Below are 20,517 nucleotides of genomic sequence, written 5' to 3'. Positions count from 1 at the left end.
TGATTCTTGGTTTTAATTCTTGCACTATAGGAGTTTTATTAAGGAAGTTGGGGCCTAATCCCTTATGATGAAGATTAGGGCCTACTTTTTTCTTCTATTAGACACAGAGTCTCTGGTTTAATTACTGGGTCCTTGATCCATTTTGAGTTGAGTTTTGTGCATGGTGAGAGATAAGGGTTTAATTTCATTTTGTTGCATATGGATTTCCAGTTTTCCCAGCACCATTTGTTGAAGATGCTATCTTTTCTCCAGTGTATGTTTTTGGCACCTTTGTCTAATATAAGATAATTGTAATTTTGTGGTTAGTCTTTGTGTCCTCTATTCTGTACCATTGGTCTACCAGTCTGTTTTGGTGCCAGTACCATGCTGTTTTTGTTACTGTTGCTCTCTAGTATAGTTTAAGGTCTGGTATAGTGATGCCACCTGCTTCACTCTTCTTGCTAAGGATTGTTTTAGCTATTCTGGGTCTCTTATTTTTACAGATGAATTTCATGATTGCTTTTTCTATTTCTATGAGGAATGCCATTGGGATTTTGATCAGAATTGTATTAAATCTGTATAGTGCTCTGGGTAGTATGGTCATTTTGATAATATTAATTCTGCATATCCAAGAGTAAGGTAGATCTTTCCATCTTCTAAGGTCTTCTTTGACTTCTCTCTTTAGGGTTCTGTAGTTTTCATTGTATAGATCTTTCACCTTTTTCATTAAGTTGATTCCCAAGTATCTTAATTTTTTTTCAGGTTATTGTGAATGGGGTAATCTTCCTCATTTCCTTCTCAGATGATTTATCACTGATATACAGAAATGACTCTGATTTATGGGTATTGACTTTATATCCTGCTACTTTGCTGAATTCATTTACTAGTTCTAGAAGTTTTCTGGTGGAGTTTTTGGGGTTTTCTAGGAATAGAATCATATCATCAGCAAATAGTGCTAATTTAAGTTCTTCTTTTCCTATACATATCCCTGTAATTTCTTTCTTCTGTCTAATTGCTGTAGCCAGAGTTCCAAGAACTATGTTGATTATAAGTGGATAAAGAGGGCATCCCTGTCTTGTTCCAGTTTTTAGAGGGAATGCCTTCAGTTTTTCTCCATTTAGAATGATGCTGGCCTGAGGTTTAGCATAGATAGCCTTTATGATATCGAGATATGTTCCTTTTATCCCTAGTTTTTCTAAGATACTTGTATTTAAGATTTTTTTCTCTTATATTTGAAGTTTGGGGTGTACACTTACTCCCAAGGAAAAACTAAGCTAGTGAGGGTGGTTCCTCCAGGTGGGGAGGCACAGTCTTACAAACCTAGCCCAGAAGGCTGGGAGACCAAGGGCATCTCTTAATGCTCCCTTCTACCTTCCACCCAAGTCCCCACCCTCCTGTACTTAAGCAGCCCCTGAATCATTTGCTTTTTTAACTAACCATTTTTTGCAAGCATATTCTGCCAACTGAAATCTCTACTGGATACAGTTACTATTTCCAGTTATACAAAACAGTGTGCTAGGGAAGTTGAAGGAGAGAAGATTTCATGGTCAATATAAAAAAACCGAATGTGGGTGGTCTTATATATAAAGATTAAAGCATGAAATTTTTAGCTCCATTGTTGTAGAATTTCACAACTCCCATTTTACTTTATTTTTATTTCCTGTTAGAAATACAAAAGTGAAAAAGAGAATTCAGATTATTGAAAAAGTCATTAGTTGCTTAGTACTTAGGAAAGAGTCACTTTGAATTCAATTCTGTGAGTTCATTTAACTTCAATTGTCAAGATGTTCATTACTTATTTTTGTTTCATATTAATTTTTAACAGATATAATAAAATACTTAAAAATGCCAACTAAAATGATGCACTGGTCTCTTAATATTTTAAAGTATGGTTATTTTAAATATCCCTTTTTTAAATACAGTAATTATTTTGGTAAATGAAACATTATGAACTATGTGAATTTCATATTTGTATTTCTCCATGCTAAAATGATTTCTGTTTAATTTTTCTTTATACTTTTAGTTTTATACTGCTATTTGACAAAATATAAGATCATGTATATTTCATTATTTTTTATACTTAAGGGAAAATATTTTGAAGTGTTACTTAGTAAATTAAAATAATTAGCAGTGTGGCTTTACTGAAGTAAAATTTACCAGTATACACTAAATTTCTATTTGTATTTAAATTCTTTCTGAATTCTTTCAGTATCTTGATTCTGAAATCTATATGATGTCCATCTCTTACTTCCTTTTATTTTTTTTAATTTCACAATGATATATTCAACTTCCACTTTTTGAGGGAAATCCCCAAAACATAATCCATCATATTATGTTTCCAAAGACACCAGTGAACTATTTATATTTTGCATCACAGTATGTTAACTGAGTTGGTTCATCAATCCAGAGGTAATTAAAAGAAGCTTGACAGTATGCACAATATTTAAGTAAAATCCATTGTTTGTCTTTGGATATCAATTGGAGAAAATTTATATTTTGTAGTTGACAGTTTTCCAAATCTTGGAGAATGTTGTGTTTTAGTTAATGATTGAATAGTTATTTGTTGAGAAAACTTGGACTCTGTGAAAACTTAATCATCTTTAAAATTCCTTGTTTGTTCTGCATTCTTGGAGAGTATAATATGGGACTGGTCACTCCATAATATTGTGGTCATTTGGCCAATCTTTGTGTAGGCCTAGTAGGATTTCTCAACTCTCAGTCTACTGCTAACTTACTTCTAGCTTTTTTTGAGCTGTCTTGCAAGCCTTGGTGGCAAGGAGAGCTAAGCATAGAAGCTCACATGGATCAGTAAGCTCTTGTTCTGAGAAGGGGGGGTTGGCCCTCTGATCTGTACATTTAATGGGCTTTTTTATGTATCTCCTGTAGAAAGGCAGTTTAATAGATTTGTGTTTGCACTGAAGTCCAGTTTTATATGCTTACATCTGGATGGAGTTCAACATTAATGAACATTTACTGAGCATGTTACTAAGACACAGGCCTTATACTATGTATAGGAGATATAAAAATGAGCAAGAAAAAGTTTCTGTTCTGTTGAAGATGTTTCCAGGTTAACTAGGGAAACAGCTATAATTCAGAGAGGTAAGTTTTATCATCAAGGTAAATGCCACATGCTATGGCAACATAGGAGCAATGGGTTGCAGAGAGTGTTCACCCAGCACAGAAGGGCAACTGGAGATTTATGGGAAGACTTTTCTGGCATGTGTGTGTGGTGCTGGGGATTGAACCCTGAGCCTTATGCATGTAAGGCAAGCACTCTACCAACTGAGACACATCCCTAGCCTAAGACTTCTTAACTCCATGTAACTATCACTTCATGATTCAGAGAAAGTTTCTTATTATTCCTCTTTCGATTTTTATTACAATATAGTTGGTTTTTTTTAACAGTTTGACTATTTTAAGAAAGACCCCTGTTGTTACACAATTAACTTATCATTCATAAAACTTAATCTTAAAGGAGGGAAAAAATCATCTATTAGTTCTGGCCTTATGGGGAAAAAAATCATCACCTCTTATAAACCTGATATTATCAAATAACCTTGGCAATGGAATCACTGTTGCACAACAGCAAAGCAACCATTGATAAATAGCAACAACTTATTAGATACCAAATTTATGACATGAGTAATAGGAGAAGCTTGAATTACAGGTCTACTGTTGGGTACACTACAGCATGACAGAGCTCTTTAAACAAGAGCATGGTTCACAAAGTTTCTAAGACACAGCCAGAGAATCTGCTCAAGAATTTTAGGGATTATCCTACAGAATGAACAACAGCTCCATAGTCTTCACAGCATCAAATTAAATTTATTATTTTCAGTGACCTGTTAACTCTCTTAGAAATCATTAGGCCTTGTTCAAATGGATGTGCATGACTTGGTCTTCCCCCAATATCCTGTCTCTGGTTTACTAAAAATGCAGTGAAAGGAGATGTGTACAGGTTGTTTATATATCCTATAGCACTGTGCACCACGGCTGAGAGCTTCAGGAAGTGAATTGACACTTTTCTGAAATTAAAAAAAAAATAATAGCAAGAGAATATAGAATTTTACTGTCATGTAACATGTGGGGGATGATTACACATTTGTCTGAATGCTTAGCATAAATGATTTAAGCACTTAGGTTTATCTTGTGAGATGTGTAGTGGGAAGAAAATAAACTCAGTTTCCTAAGGTATAATATCATGTTTTCTTAAAAAAAAAGTTTAGGTTTGTAAATTTCAATGAGGGATATCTTAGATCAGTGTAAGTAAACTTTCTTATCTACTAAAACAGAAAAATGTCCAGCCCATGTGTTCCTTAACCCACATATATTGTCTGTATCACTCCTTTCAAATTTAATTACATATTCTTTTGTTAGTTACTGTTGTCTTATGTATTTGCTTTCTATCTCCTTAGATTATGAGTTCTTGACAAATAGAGAATATCTCACACTTCTGGTTTTTATTATATTGATCTAATAACAAGTCACATATATCTGTGATTTTTTTAGATTTTAGAATTGAATACATATATATATATATATATATATATATATATATATATATATATATATATATATATATATAATTAAAGACTGACCATGAATGAATATTCTAATGGAGCATTATAATAAACATATGTCCAAGAAACCCACCATGCTGTCACTAGACTAACATGTTTTTCACCATAAAGCACTGTTATGTATTGGCTTTCTAAATGGATTATCATGAATTTTGTTCTTACCACCTTGCTTAAAATGGAGTCAAGAGCAAACCCACATACTTCAGCCAAGAACACATATCTTCTAGACCTCACCTCACCCTGGCATCCAAAATAGAATCATATGATCAGAACAAAGACTGCAAGAGGAATTATATTCACACTCCCCAAGGCATCTTTGTCTTTGTTAACAAAGGTCAAGGGCAAGCTCCATAATCATCAGCACATCCAGCCTCACTGCCAGTCCTTGCCTTCAGCCCACTAGGGCTCATCCCCACATACCCATGCTGCAAGTTAGGTTCCCCTGGAGTCAGACTCTGAGGTAGGAATTTGTGTGCACAATATTTGGGGGGTATGCTCTTGAGAACATTACCTTGGGGTATAAGGGAGGCAGGTCTGGGCAGAGGAAGAAGACCACCTTCAGTTCAGGTGAGTTGTAACACAGTTGAACTGCAATGCAGGACGATTATAATACAATTGTGAGGGAAGCTGCAACCCATCCTGCAGAGAGCTCAGTGCTAGATCGCTCTTCAGAGTCGGTCCTACCTTAAGGCAGGGGTGAATATGGGATGCCCCCTGGAGTAATACTTTGGGTTAAATGGTTCTCAAGCTGAGGGCAATTCCTAGAAATGGATTGATCCAAGGTCTGTCAGATCCTAGTAACCTCAGCAGGTGGAGAAAGTGAATACCCTAGTCCTAAAGAGAGGAAAGGGGAGTAGCATATTACAGTATCTGCTGCATACTCATACCTATTCTCTTCATCCCTGCCAAGTACTTCTGGTTTACTTGGTGGCATGACTCAGATCTTCATCACTGAAGTATCTGAGCCTCTCACCACCATGACCTTCAGATCCTCTGGGTAATTAGCTATTGATTTGCTGTCATATTTGGGCCAGAAACATCTAGGAGACACCTTGGTGTGCCATTTGGGTGCCAAATATATCTTTTCCTGTCCCCAGAGCCTAGTAACTGCTTCCAGTGGTCAGTATCAGTAACTTTTTCTATTCCAGTGGTCAGTATCAGTAACTTTTTCTGAGATAGTGAATTTTTCTTCTTGCCTGCTGATACCTCAGCATGAGAAGCCCAAGTGAAAGACAGTTAGAGCTTAAAGTTTAAGAAGACTTACAGTGTCCCCTGGCAGAAGCCTTTTCCCTTTGGGAAACCAGGCTCTTTAAACCCACAGAATTTAAATTTGGGGGTAGGAAATGTACAAATCTTGCAAATTGGTCACTGGGAATCATGATAAATCTACTTCAAATTCAACCTTTTAGTTCTTGGATTCATGTATTCAGACTATTGAGGCACAGCATTATATAATGGTCTTCCATATTGCCTTCCAGGAAGGCACCTGATCTTGACAGGGTATTTTCTCCAAGCTAGTATTTCAGCCATGTCTTCTAGGGGCCCTTCCATCACTCCATTGTACCAGCAATTTCTGGACTGTCTAGTGCTTTATACTATCAATGGAGCTTGTGATTGTGTTCCCGTGGTTATTTTCATAAGTAAGTTCCTGGGTCCAATGAGTGGTATGAGGATTTGCTTATAGAGAAAATATTCTAGATGCCCTCACACAGTAGTACTGGCTGAGGTTCTGAAGGCAGGAAAGACAAACTCATACCTGAATATGTCAGTTCTAGCCAAACTGAATTGCTGCCCCTTCTAGAATGGTAGAAGTCCAGTGGCTGGTTAGTTTCCTCAAGAAATGAAGTTATGTTGGAAGAATCATTATATGTTTCTTTTGTAAGTCAATTAGACATTGGGCTGAGGGAGTAGAATATCAGTATTAATGGGAGTTTATGCTGTTGGGTCTAACAATGCCTCAATCCCCTACCAATAATGCTACTCCATGAATAACTCTATGGTTCCAGTTCTGGGAAGGCTGAAGACAAGCCAGTCATTCTGTCTGGTTGATGACTCAGTGATTTTTCCATGGTGTGTGTGTGTGTGTGTGTGTGTGTGTGTACACATTCTGGCAGGTGTTACCATGCAAGATTAAGACCCCTGCATTCCATTCTAATTATTATAAGTCCAATAACATGCCTATGCCTCAGGCCTCCTTGTCCCTGACCTTCCAGGTATACCATTCACTCCTTACTCCTGACCGACAAGGAGCTATTCATTTGCACCAGGGATTCATATATTTTCTTACCTTGGCCAATTTTATTTTCATACAAAGTGGAGAATCATATGTGCCCCTGCCCAGCAGCTTTGCCTATCAGGATTTCTTCTGTCTATGCCTTTCAGAGCCCCTATAAGTATTGTCCAACAAATCATTTTCAGATTACACTGGATACAGAGACAACCATTTAGAAACTAAGCTTATACTTTTCCTTCCTGTGTAGTTGGTATGCAGGAACCCCACAGGTACCTCTCTGTGGCAGTTGAGGATCAGACACTACCACCACAGTCAAGAAGGTCATGGGGACTTGGCTGTCTGCTTACATGGCTTACTTGTTCCCTCCATACTTGTTTCAGTCTGATCTTGGACCTTTAATATTATGATGGATTTTTTTAGATCTGCTTGACATTATGACGTGAAGGATCTAATAGAATTTGGTTCATGATGGTCAGCTCTGACTTCATGGTGAGGGATTCTGTCTATACTAGGACTGTGTTTCTAGTAGTATTATTCTCTGTTGCAAATGACAGGACTTACTCCAGTACCCTGTAGGTGTTCATTGTGATTCTTCCACTCAAAGCTAATTATCCATCTCCCTTGTCTCTCAACGCACATATCAGAGAAGCATTCTCAATTGTGGATATTCCAAATTCTGGGGTTGCGTATTGCAAACCCCAGAACCTAAAAAGGACAATTTGGCAATGTGTTCCTTGTCAGTTTTAGGAAATGAAAAATGCAATAATTTGTCCTTTTTTGTAAATGATCACCTGTTAGATCACTGGGCCCATAAGCACTTCATCAAATGAATTTTGGCTAGATATGTGTTATACCTCTCAAATGCAGATGTCTTGCCAAGGCCTCCAAAATACTAGTCACTTCTTACTTACCTGTTTTCATCAGCATAATTCCATCAACATAAATTACATTTTTTAATTTTTCATTTTTGTTCTTTTTTAGTTATACATGACAGTAGAGTACAAGTTGTCTTAGCTATACAAACATAGAGTACATCTCATTCTAATTAGGATCCCAATCTTGTGGTTGTACATGATGTAGGGATTCACTGTGGTATATTCACACATGTACACAGGAAAGTTGTCAGAATCTTTCCGCCTATTCCCATCCCCTCTCCATTTCTCTCACTCACTTTTATCTAATCTACTGAACTTCTAGTCTCCCTACCGTCACACTTGTTGTATGTTAGCATCCACATATCAGAGAGAACATTTGACCTTTGGCTTTGGGGAATTAGCTTATTTGGCCTAGCATAATAGTCTCTAGATCCATCCATGTTTTGGAAAATTTCGAAGCCATTCTTTTTTATAGCTGAGTATATTCCATTGTATATGTATATTACATTTTCTTTATCCATTCATCTACATCAACATAAATTATTAATGTGGTGATGTAAGGTGGGTCTGGATTACACAGGTCCCTTCGGAATGTACATGACAAAGGATAGCAGCAGCATTAACAGAGCAAAAATACAGATCGATGCTCTTTTCCTTATCATTGAAATATTAACTGCTCCAGATTCTGCTGCTGATAGGGATGGAAAAGAACACATGTGCCATGTTAGGAACTTCAAACTATGTACAAGTTGAGTATCCTTTATCCAAAATGAGACCCAAAGTGTTTTTGGAATTTTTTGGATCTTGGTATATTTGCATATTCTAAGAAATATTTAATGTTGGGGATGGGACCAAAGTCTTAACACAAAATTCATGTGTTTTATAAATACCTTGTACAGACAGTCTGAAGGTAATTTTGTACTAATGTTTAGTGTACTTATGTTTTGATTATGACCTATCACATGAGGTCAGATGTGAAATTTTCCATTTCTAGTGGCATGCTGATCTTCAAAAAGTTTCTGATTTGGGTACATTTCATATCTCAGATTTTCCAACTTGGAATGCTTGATCTGTATTCAAGTCCGTGTTAATCTCCTAAGGCAAAGATCTTGTATTTTGGCAAAGCAGCTTCAGTTGGAATTATTACTTATTTTGAGTTTGTCCACTTTCAATCTCCTGAGTCACACTGTAGGGTGAATTATATGGAATAATTCACACTGGTGAATTATATGGAAAAATGATATAGACAATCAACCACATATTCTCTAATTTTTAAGAGTGGTACCCGTCTTTACCATATCATGTTTTGGATTTACTTCTTGGGTTATAGGAAGGAAAACATTTTAGAAAATTCCATTCATGGTTCCCACTTAATAGACTCTTATGCCACTAACCAAGAAGCCAATATATTTCTGTTCCAAATATGCATACAGAGACTAGGCATACCACCGAGGCGGGTTTATAGAACCAAGATATCCTCTGGGACAGGGCTCCTTCAGTCCTTTGGTATCGTATCAGACAGTATATAACAATTCTTGAAATGCTTGCACACTCTTTTCTATCCAGGGCCATTATTCTCTAAGTACATGGCTATAGGTCTTTATGGGAAAAGACTAGGTGGGACAACTGCTGAGTAGACTTGACTTGCTCTTGTAAGGAACTCCCTTGAGGGAAATGGCTTGTCTTTTAGTCCGTGGGTTCTAAAAATGAAAACTGCATCAGCCCAGAGAGTTGGCAAGAGATCATGACATGTTACATGTTACCAGGGTTTCCTGGCCTGGGTAAGATATCCATTCCAAGGATTCCCAGCTCTCTGCCCACTTCCTGTCCTAGTTTGCAGTGGCATTTCTGGAAATTCTGCACTAGAGTGAACCATTGCTTTTCTAGGCTTTGAAAAGCCAATCTAGCAGCATGTTAGTACCATCTCCCAGGGTCCTTGACAGAGTGTTAAATCCTGTAACATGAGAGATGGCTTCCACACCGACTTTCCCTTATCCAACTTGATGTTCCATGCCTTTGATCCAGCACCCCTGGGATCCAGCCCATATGTACTCCTTCAGCTCCTGCCATGAATATTAGCTAGATCCTGCAGCTCCTTTGGCATATGGACTATTTCTACCCTTAGCAAGCCAGATGATGTTGTATGTTGACCTTGGTTTTTGTTCAGAAGGCAAGACAGGGAAATGAAAGCTTGTATTATCTTGAAAAATAGAAATTTGGAGAAAAGGACAACTTCTGGGGCTCAGAAGGTCCAGGGCACTCTTAGGATTCAATACTTTTGAGTATGTCAACCAAAATATCCCTATCTTGCTTCCATAGGGAGTGAGCATGTATATTTAGCATGTTCCAGAAGGCACTTCTGACCTGTAACCTTCCCAAATCTTGAGTCTTTGAGTTCTTCCTTCTCAGCAATGTAAAACACACAGTTTAACCTCTTAACCTAAAAAACTTGCGGTTATCCTTGACTCTACGTTTTCTCTTACAGCCCCCTTTAATCTCTGAATAATTCCATTTCTCTTTATTTTCCAAATATATTCAGAATCTAACCACTCTTACCACCCCCATGGCTATCACCATAGCCTAAGTCACCTATCAACCCTTATCTGGATTATTGTAATACCCCCTAGTCACTTTCCTTGTTTCTACCCTTGTGACCTACAGCCTGTTCTCAACACAGAAGCCAGGGTCACCCTACTAACATGCAAATCAGTACGTGTCACTCTGTCAAAATAATGCAAAGTCTTCACATCTCACTAAGGGTCAAAGTCCCTAACATGGTCTGTAATTCTCAGCACCATCTGAATCTATTATTTTTCTAGCCTAATGTCCTACTGTACCCCTACTGACTTGTCGTGCTTGAGCCTCTGTGCTTTTCCTCAAAATTCTGTGCACAGTATTGCCTCAAAAACTTGGTGCTGGCTTTTCCTTCTGCATAAAATTCTGTGCCGCCATCTTTCTGTATGTTTTCTCCCTTATTGCCTTCAGATCTTTACTAAAATTCAATCTTCTTAATGGGGCTTTTCCTTATCACCCTGTCTGCTATGGTTTGGATCTGGTTTGGATCCTCCTCTAAGGTCCATGTGTTAAAGACTTGGTGCTCAGGCAAGTGCTAATTGGAAGTGGTGGAACCTTGAAACAGTGGGGCCTAGTTGAAGGTCTTTGTCATTGTAAATGAAGCAATGAGGTGAAGAGTTTGGACATAGTGCTTCCACAATATATTGCCTTGCCATAGGCCCCAAAACAATGGTCTAACCAGTCATGGACTGAAACCTCCAAAACTATGAGCCAAAATAAACTTTTCCTATTTTTAAGTGGACTATCTCAGGCATTTGGTTACAGTACCTGATGCAAAGCTGACCAATGCACTATCTGAAGTTCTGACCCTTTTTTACCATACATTCCCTGTTGCTCTTTTCTTCTTTATTTTTGTTTTATAGAGCATTTATCTTCAAATTTTCTGTTTCCTTTTTCTGTATAGAAACTCCAGGAAAAGAGACTTTTTTCACCTTTAATCAATGCTTTTCCTTTATTTGGCACTAAATATGCATTTATTGAATGAATATCTTCTTAAGTATATAAACTGAAAGTACAGAAAGGACTGTCCATATACATTGAATCCTGGGATGGAATGTAAATGAACACTCAGACATGATTTCTTAAAATAATTTACAGATTGGTTAATTATGCCAAATGTAACATGAATATCATTTGAGAACATATGCAAAAGAAACTTTCAACTAAAAAAATCACTTTTCTTCAATCATGCTTTATTCTTTACTTAGTGCATGAAAGCTGTCTTTCTATTTCTAGGTCAAAGAAAATATTCCCCACCAATATCTCAACATAATGGTGTTATCCTATAAGAAAAAAAATTCATTGTAATTTAAATCAAATAAATTTTGTCAATGGGTTTCATTTCTGGCCTCTACATGTAACATCATCATTTGGAAAGCTCTTTATGATTGGCTACCATGATAGACTGTGTTCATTCCTTGGATTGTTATATCTGTTTATTAAATCACTGAACACTACAATACAGCTTTTGAAGAACAGTCTTAAATAATAATTAATAAGTCAGAATTTAGGTCCAGACTTGCTGGGTTCCAATATAGACTCCTCCATTAATAGCTGTTTGAAAACTGATAAAACAACCCCCCTAAGCTTCAGAGACAAGAAGCCTAACCTCAGAGTTATGAGAATTCAATGAATTGACACATGTAAATAACTCAGAACAGTTGTTGGCACATTGTAAATACAGACAGCCCTCTTTATCTGTTGGTTCTGCATTCAAGAATTCAAACATTTAGGATTAAAAATACTTAGAAAATGATTGTATCTGTACCAAACATGTACAGACTATTTTTTATGGCTATTGCCTAAACAATACAGTCTGAAAACTGTTTACATAGCATTTATAATAGGTATTATAAGTAATCTAGAGATGATTTTAAATATATTGAAGAATGTGGGTAGTTTATATGCAAATTATATGTCACTTTATATATAAGAGACTTCAGAATGTCGGTATTTGGGAGGGGAGGGTTTCTTGAACCAATCTCCCAAGAATACCAAAGGACAACTGCGCTCACTAACTCTTAACTGACTGATCATTAGCTCCACTGGATTACAAACATACACTTGAAGTCTGGTCTTTTGACTTTGAATCTGTAAGTACTTATCAGTACTTGAATCAAAGAAACTTGCAATTCACATTATCCCATGCTGCAAATTGACCTGCTAATTGATTTTTAAGTAACTTTTTTAAAAAATTGTTTTTAGTTGTAGATGGACATGATACCTTTATTTTTATTTATTTTTTAAATTTTATGTATTTATTTATTTATTTACTTACTTATTTATTGTGGCATCGGGGGTTGAACCCAGGGCCTTGTGCATGCTAGGCAAGCACTGTACCAACTGAGCTATATCTCCAGCCCTGATACCTTTATTTTATTGGTTTATTTTTATGTGGTGCCAGGGATAGAACCCAATGCCTCACACATGCTAGGCAAGCACTCAACCACTGAGCCACAACCCCCCAACCCCTTAAGTAACTTTTTGTTGAAATATAACCCACATGCAGAGAAATACACAAATTATATTATGCATAGCTTTATAAATTTTTACGAGATGAATACAAACTTTATTAGCATCCCAGGGGGAACCTTCATGATAGCCCCAGTCACACCCTCACTAAAGTAACCAGTCTCCTGACTTTTCCCACAGAGATTAATTGTGCTAGTGTGCTGGTTTTAGACTTTATGTATCTATTCTTCTGTTATTTGGTTTCTTTCACTCAACTGTATGTTTACGGAATTAACTGGTCTTCCTCAATTGCCTTTTCCTCATGGCTGAGAATTATTCAGGTGTTGTAATATTTCACCACGTTCTATCCATTTTACAGTCAAAGGACTAAGTCATAGTTCCCATTTTGGACATTGTGTTCCTGTGACCATTTTTGTGACACACCTTTTGCTGCATATAAATACACATTTCTCAGGCGTACACTTAGGAGTGAATTTCTGGGTCGTTGGTTACGTATATACTCAGCAAAGCATTTTTCCAAAGCCACTGTAACAGCTTACCTACATGGGCAGTGTGTGAGAATTCCAGGTGCTCCAAGTCCTTATGGATATTAGGTGTTGTCAGCCTCTTTATTTAGCCATCCTGGTGGATATAAAGTGTACCTGATTGTGTAGAGACAAAAGAAACAGAACACCTCTTCATTTGGCCAATGTCCTGTTGTGAAGTGACTGCTCACATCTTTTACCTTAAAAAAGTTGGTGGCCTGCCTTTTTTCTTTCTTGGAGAATTATTTACACATTCTGAAATATATACCATCATTTTTGATGTATGTATTACAGTAACCTTCTCCCATCCAGCGGCTTACTTTTTCACTCTTAAAGGTATTTTAGAAATGGTTTTGAAGAGTGTGCACACATAGAATGGAATACATTTAGGAAGAACAGAGCTCAATGAAACATCACCAACCTGAACATGCTTGTGTAAACTGACCAAGAAACAGAACATTGATAGGAAGAGCACCGTACTGGTTGGTACCTTCTGATACACAAACATTTTTAAGTTTAATGTGTTCTGATGAATCAGTCTTTTCCTTTAAATTTGTGATTTTCTTATAAACGTGACAAATCTTTGCCTAAGTCCATGAAGATATGGCCTTACATTTTCTTTTAAAATCATTATTACATTTTTTTCAAAATCTTTAACTGTGTTAAGTCCATAATTCTTCTGGAATTATTTATTGAACAATCCTTATCTACAGGTGATTATTCATTGAGCTCCATATGTACTGTTTTTTCCTCAGTGAAGAACATTCAACTTTTTGCTTTATTAAAGGAGGTGCTTTACAACTTCTATTTGGCTTCTTCATATTGCCAGCACCACTGCTTTTTGGGATCTTTATTAAGTAAAATAAGTTACTTGAAAACAAGCACTGTGATACTGCTATCGTTGATCTTATAACCAAGATGCCTACCAATTGACAAGTGGGGGGTGGGGTGGAGCTTTATATAGCATGGATCTTCTGGACAAAGGGATTCACGTCCTAGGCAAGACAGAGCAGGATGGTGGCAGATTTCACCTCGTTACTAAGAATGGCATACAATTATAAATTTATGAATTGTTTATTTCTGGAATCTTTTGTTTAATATTTTTGGATCCTATGGGTAATGAACTAGGGGACGAAAAGAACTAATGAAGGAAGACAGATGTATATACTGTGAGTTACAAGTCAAAACATTATTTTTAGATGGACCTAGCACCATTCACCAAAGAAACAACCCTTTCCTCAGTGACACCTTTGTCATAAATTAACCATACATGTGTAGGACTATTTCTAGACCCAATATATGGGCCATTTATTCTGTCCCATCAGTCTATTTGTTTATGCTTGCACTAATAACACCTTATCTTGAATATTATAATTTTATGATAAGTTTTTACATCCAAGACTGGCAGTCTTCCAACTTTGTTTTGTTCTTCTTCAAGATTGTCTTTACTGTTCTTGCTTTTAGTAATTTCCACAGAAATTATAGAATTAACTTGTTAATTTCTTTTTTAAAAATGCTCTTAGGGTTTTGATAGGTATTACACTGAATCTAACATAAATTTGGGGAGAACGGAAATTCTGCTATACTAAGTAATTTGTTATATGTACATCTTCATTTATTTAGATCTTCTTTAATTTTCTCAATATTTTCTTTGCTTTGTATGGATTTTATACTTCTTTTGTAAGACTTACCCCAAGGATTTCATATTTCTATGCTGTTGTAATGGTTTTTATTTTTCATTTTTATTTTCTAATTGTTACAGGTTTAGGGAAGTACAATTAATTTTTAATAGTAACCTTATTAGATTTATTTCCTTACTATAAGATTTTATCTGTAGATTCTTTTGGATTTCCCTCAAACACACAATCATGTCTCTGCAAAATAATACTTTTTCCCTTTTCAGTCATTATACCTTTTTCTCTACCTGTGAGCCTTTTTATTCTTGACTCAAATTCATACTTTTTAGCCCCTTTTGATGAGTCTGTGATATTCTGCTTTATTCAAAGAAATCAGAAATTCCTGCATTGAGTTTTCCATGAAAATGTTGGAACATAATTGGTTTCCTTAGACTCAGGGTTTTATAATCTCCATTTCTTTTTCTGTATAATTCTTTTTTTGAGGGACTCAGGCTATATCAATTGGTGGACCTACTCTTTTTAAATTGGTTTCTTATCTTGTGATAACTTGCATTGAGAATATATTACCAGAAAAGCTGGAAGACTGCTTATTGGATAGAATTTAGGAATCTGCAGTTCTCTAATTTGTTGTTGTTGTTGTTTCTGAAATCTGAAAGTTCAGTGAATTTGTCCTAAACATGATTCCAGAACTGAATCTGGGTCTATAAATACAGATCCTTTAAATATATTTTAATAATATTAAAACATGAAATATGGTGTTGAAAGTATTTGGTGCACTGATAAAGTTCCCTGTTGGGGGGCGGGCAGTGTCTGGATGTTTAAAGCAACAGTTTGATTGAATAGAACAATAAATGCAGAGCTGAATGTATTTTTTTTCTCTCTTTCTTTCTCATCTACTAGAAAAATATAGATAATAGAGCTCATTTATTTCCTTAACATTTCAGAGCTCCGCAGATGGGAAAACAACCCAGTGGAAATGATTTCTGGCAACCTTGAGAAGATATGTTAGCATTTTGTGGCATTTCTCTCAGTGACATGTAAAGCATGGCTTTCCCTCATTGCAGTGTCACAGTGAAGTGTCACAATAAAGCCAAAATAGTGTGCCCTCAGGGAAAACTCAGAAAAGGGACCATTTTCCATGCACACACAAAGGGTAATATTTATTATGAAGCCTTTCATTTTAGCTCCAAATGCTGCCTGGGCTGTGAGTACTTTGCAAAGGAGAAATGTACAGAATATGAGATTTAATGCAGATGCTATGTGTAAATCTGATGTAATTTATGTAAATATAAATAATATGTAGAAAGGTATAATGCACTTAGAGACATACATGCAATCATACTCTGCAGTGTGCCAGGTGAAGCTGCAGAGCAACAGCATGTGGCGGTGTTGATGGAGTCCAGGGAGCACTGGGCAGGGAGTCAGACGGCTCCATCTTTACCTCTTTTTTTGTCACTGTCAACACAGATATTATCTCCTTTATCCTCAAATATGTGATATAGAAATTATCGTCTCCATTCACTAGAGGAGAAATTTGATGTTTGAACAGATTCAACTGATGTTGCAGATTACATGGGTTAGGATTACTGAAGATATTTCAGATGCCCTTAGTATCAAATACCATGATTTATTTTAAACCAAACTTGTACTTTTAATAAAACCTTACCTATTCCTTTATCTCACATTTGCACAATTATTATTCTGACATAAATATTGAGCCCAGTTTTTATTACCGTTAAAAATCATCTTGCTAGGTGTGAGATGCACATGCTTGACTAAGGCAGGAGGATTGCAAATTTGAAGCCAGTCTCAACAACTTATTGAAACCCTATCTCAAAATGAAAAGCAAAAATGATCAGCGATCTAGCTCAGTGGTAAAGTACCCCTGAGTTCAATTTCCAAATCCCTTGTCCCCCCAAAATCATCTCATCAGGGTCAGCTACTTTTTCTATCCATTTAAGGAATTGTTGTTTTTTGTTTTTTCCTTTTATTGATGCACTGAAATTATACATAAGAGTGGGATTTGTTGTTACATATTTGTATTCACACACATTACTACTGTAAGGGCATTCTTTCTTTCTTTTTATTTATTTATTTTTTTTTACTGGGGACTGAGCCCAAGACACTTTACCACTGAACTGCATTCACGGTCCTTTTTTATGTTGAGACAGGAACTAGCTAAGCTGCTGAGGGTCTTGCTAACATGCTGAGACTGGCTTTGAACTTGACCATATTCCTCCCTCTGCCTCTCAGGTGTGCCCTACTGCACCCAGCTAAGGGGATTCTTAATTATTTTTGCATTATGTTTTTTCATTGCTGCAACTCAATAAAATCTTCAGATTGTGTAATTGTCCTGTATTTCTACACCCAAATCAGTGGGCAAGGCCTTGGGGTGAACACCTTCCTTCTCATTAGACAGGTCACTGTTTTATCCAGGTTCTAATTCAATGAATTCTCAAATGCATGCAGAATTTGCCCAAAATCTGTTTTCCCAATTCAGCAGCATTAAAGAGGCAACATCAGTTTTGGAGACCAGTAGACTTGGGTTCAAATATCAGCTTCATCAATTAGTAAGTTATTTGATGATGGGAATAATATGTATCCTTATAAGTAATATTCACAACATGTGAATATTATCATCTATTATTACCTTGCAAGGATCAGGTAGTCCAATCATTAAAGAAAGAAATGATATTTTCTCCTGACTGACCAGTCCTTCTTAACCATCCCCACTATGCCTCTCTCATGAATGCATGCTTCCTGATGCCAACAAATCTCCTCCTCCCTCCTCACCCTTCTCCTCCTCCTTCTTCATTGTCTTAAATTTTATTGTGGTAAGAACATTTAACATCATATCTACCCTGTTAACATGTTTTTAAGTGTGTAATACACCTCGTTGTTACCATCCATATGATGTTACACAGCAGATCTATAGAATTTATTCATCTTGTTTGATTGAAATTTTATGCCTTTTGATTCTCCTAATCATTTCCCCCTTCACTCAGCCTCTAGCAACCATTATTTCATTCTTTAATTCTATGAATTTGACTATTTTGTATTCCTCATATAAGTGGAAATATGGATTTTTTTCTTCTGTGTCTAGCTTATTTCACTGAATTTATTATTAAATTTTCACGTACCTAAAAAAACTTTTCTTCTGGATGAGTAACCTTACCTTATCTCTGTCCCTTCTCCTTAAAAAGCGAGTCTCTGTTGACCAGAAAGGCAGGTATGGGGTACTTCTGTTTGTCTGTTCCCACTCTCCACCGTAACTACGTGGTGGAGACCCCCATGTTTTCTTTCACAGGTCAGCAGACTCAGTCATGCCCATCTCTATTCTCTGCCAAGTAGTCTTACATAGTATTTTTGGCTCTCATAGTTATCTGGTTATATCCTCTTTTGCTCCATCTTCAAGAGCACTTAAATTCTGGTCACTTTAAATTTGGGTTTGAGATATTTTGTGAAAGCACATTAGTTTATTTAGGGAACTCACTCATTTCTTCCTGTCAGAATAATTTTTAATTTTCCAATTTTTCATATTTTTTTGAAAGATTTCTGACTCTTGAATTATCTCTGCTTCCAGCATCATTTTCTTTTTTTTTTCTGAGAAACAATGACATTTTACCTTCCCTTAGATGTTTTTGCATCTGTTCTTCTATATTCAAGAATCCATATGCAATCATAACCAAATTGTTTTCATGAACAGGCCATCATCTTTGCACTGACGTTCATGCAAGAACAGTTTAAGGTCTTTGACTGTTTAGTAATATTGCTGAGAATTCAATCATCTTTTAGAGATGGAGTTAGTAATATTACCCTGAGTCCAAGATTCTTTCCTCTGGATCTTTTCATCTAAAGCTTCTGCATTTTTCTTTGGAAAGCATTTAATAAATATCTCTCATAGACTTACTGTTGGCTAAACTCTCTAGTCTTCAAGGATCTTGCCAAGAAAATGTTTGTCTTAACTTCATACATAGAGTGGCCTGCATTTCCTAGCTATATGTAGGAAATCTGTGTTGAAAGGGCCACCCCCTCAGGAGAATTTCCAAATAAAACCATGTGACAACAGAAATAAGGATAAACTGTTGTCCATTTTTGTGAAATCCTATCTTATTTCTCTTCTTTTTATTTGTTTGTTCTGTGTGCCAAATGGATGAGAATCAAAAGGCAGAATGTTATGTAGCATCTTTTCACTTTGTGTGTGTGTATGGGGGTGGGGGGGAAAGACTGGGAATGGATTGATTAATTAAATGTTCATAGCTTGTCCCCTCGTTCAATGGCCCCTTCATTCAAGTCCTTGCCCAAGACCTGTGGCATCTCCAGTCCAGGGCACAACTGTGGAAGAGATAAGCAATTTCAGTGGTAAATAACTATTTGAAAAACCTTGTGATTTATCCATAGTGGATGCATATTTTGTATCTGGTAGTATATTTTTCACATTAGCTGTTTCTTAGGATTAGCAAACCAGTGCAAATCTTGTTTCATCCCTCCCTGGGTATTTAGTGTCGCGCCAAGCAAAGCACAGATTAACATATGCTTACTTAGGATTAAGGATGATTTTTTTCAAAAAAATATCTTCTGATAGACAGTAAAATAGAATACACACAGTTCAAGGGATTCCACGGATGGGCTGTTTATGTTAGTGCCAATAGCTAACCCTAAACCTCCAGTCCCAACTTTCCAAAGGCTTTGGGTAAAGCCAAATTCCTAATACCAGCAAATGCTCTTTTACCATGTTCTTAATTTGCCCCACTCACTACAGTGTTGCATATGATTGCTCCATGGCGAAGAAGAGAAGGGCTGAAGAGCAGGCTTTGGGTGTCCCAGTCAACAAAAGGAAATCCCTGCTAATGAAGCCCCGACACTACAGCCCAAACATGGACTGCAAAGGGGACCGAGACGACAGGACCGAAGATGATGGCCTCCCTGAAACAAACGATCGCGCTGCTGCAGGTAGCGAGGGACAGTGGCCCTGATTTTATCTACTCCTTGGCGTCAAAGATTCAGTCTTAATTTATGTAGAAATTATGGTTGGTATGATGTAAAAAAATATACTTGGCATTTGGAAGAAAAACCAAACATTGATTTCATTCACTACTCACCTCTTGAGGATCCATTTTTTAATTAGTATCTATAGGGAGGGTCTATAGATAAACAGCATAGTCCTTGCCCTGAGTTCCTTCAAAGGCACTGGACTGGGCTATGACACTTTTTGAAGAAAATAAAAGCCTTAAAGGTGAAGAGTATTTTATGTATGTAATATTGTAAGTATCTAATTGCTGAAAGACTCCTTCAAATTACAGGGCTTATTTAAGCCTTAAAATACCTTTCAATGCTCAAATTCTCTATAATGTTCATTGTTGATTATCATTAATGATTATTGTGTGTGTATGTGTATACACACATATATATAGCTTAACATTTATTTTTATTTATTTATCAACATATATAGTCACATACAGTATTATTTAGAGCCCAAAATATAATTGGTAGTTGGCAACAACAACATAGACCAAGGCAGATGGTTTGTGACCTTAATATTTTTCATATTTTTGAATAAATATTTATAGCAATGGACTGTAGAAATAACCTGAAGTTATCTCCTAGAGGCTCCTTCAATAGTAAAATTATATAGAAAATGTA

General features: G+C 36.4%; 1 protein-coding gene across 1 annotated transcript in view; it reads left to right on the top strand.

Annotated features, from left to right (window-relative positions):
* St18 (ST18 C2H2C-type zinc finger transcription factor) overlaps nt 1–20,517 on the top strand; it is a 108,790-nt gene that overhangs the window by 26,304 nt on the left and 61,969 nt on the right. The window contains exon 5 of the mRNA XM_046428626.2: nt 19,637–19,827. Within this exon, the coding sequence (XP_046284582.1) occupies nt 19,637–19,827 (191 nt within the window). The remainder of the gene's footprint in view (nt 1–19,636; nt 19,828–20,517) is intronic.

Source organism: Marmota monax, unplaced genomic scaffold, assembly GCF_021218885.2.
Source record: "Marmota monax isolate L192 unplaced genomic scaffold, Marmota_monax_Labrador192_F-V1.1 WCK01_AAM20220418_F8-fsc00044, whole genome shotgun sequence".
Lineage (NCBI taxonomy): Eukaryota > Metazoa > Chordata > Mammalia > Rodentia > Sciuridae > Marmota > Marmota monax.
The sequence above is the reverse complement of the archived record's forward strand: the minus strand, read 5'-3'. Positions and strand labels throughout refer to the sequence as shown.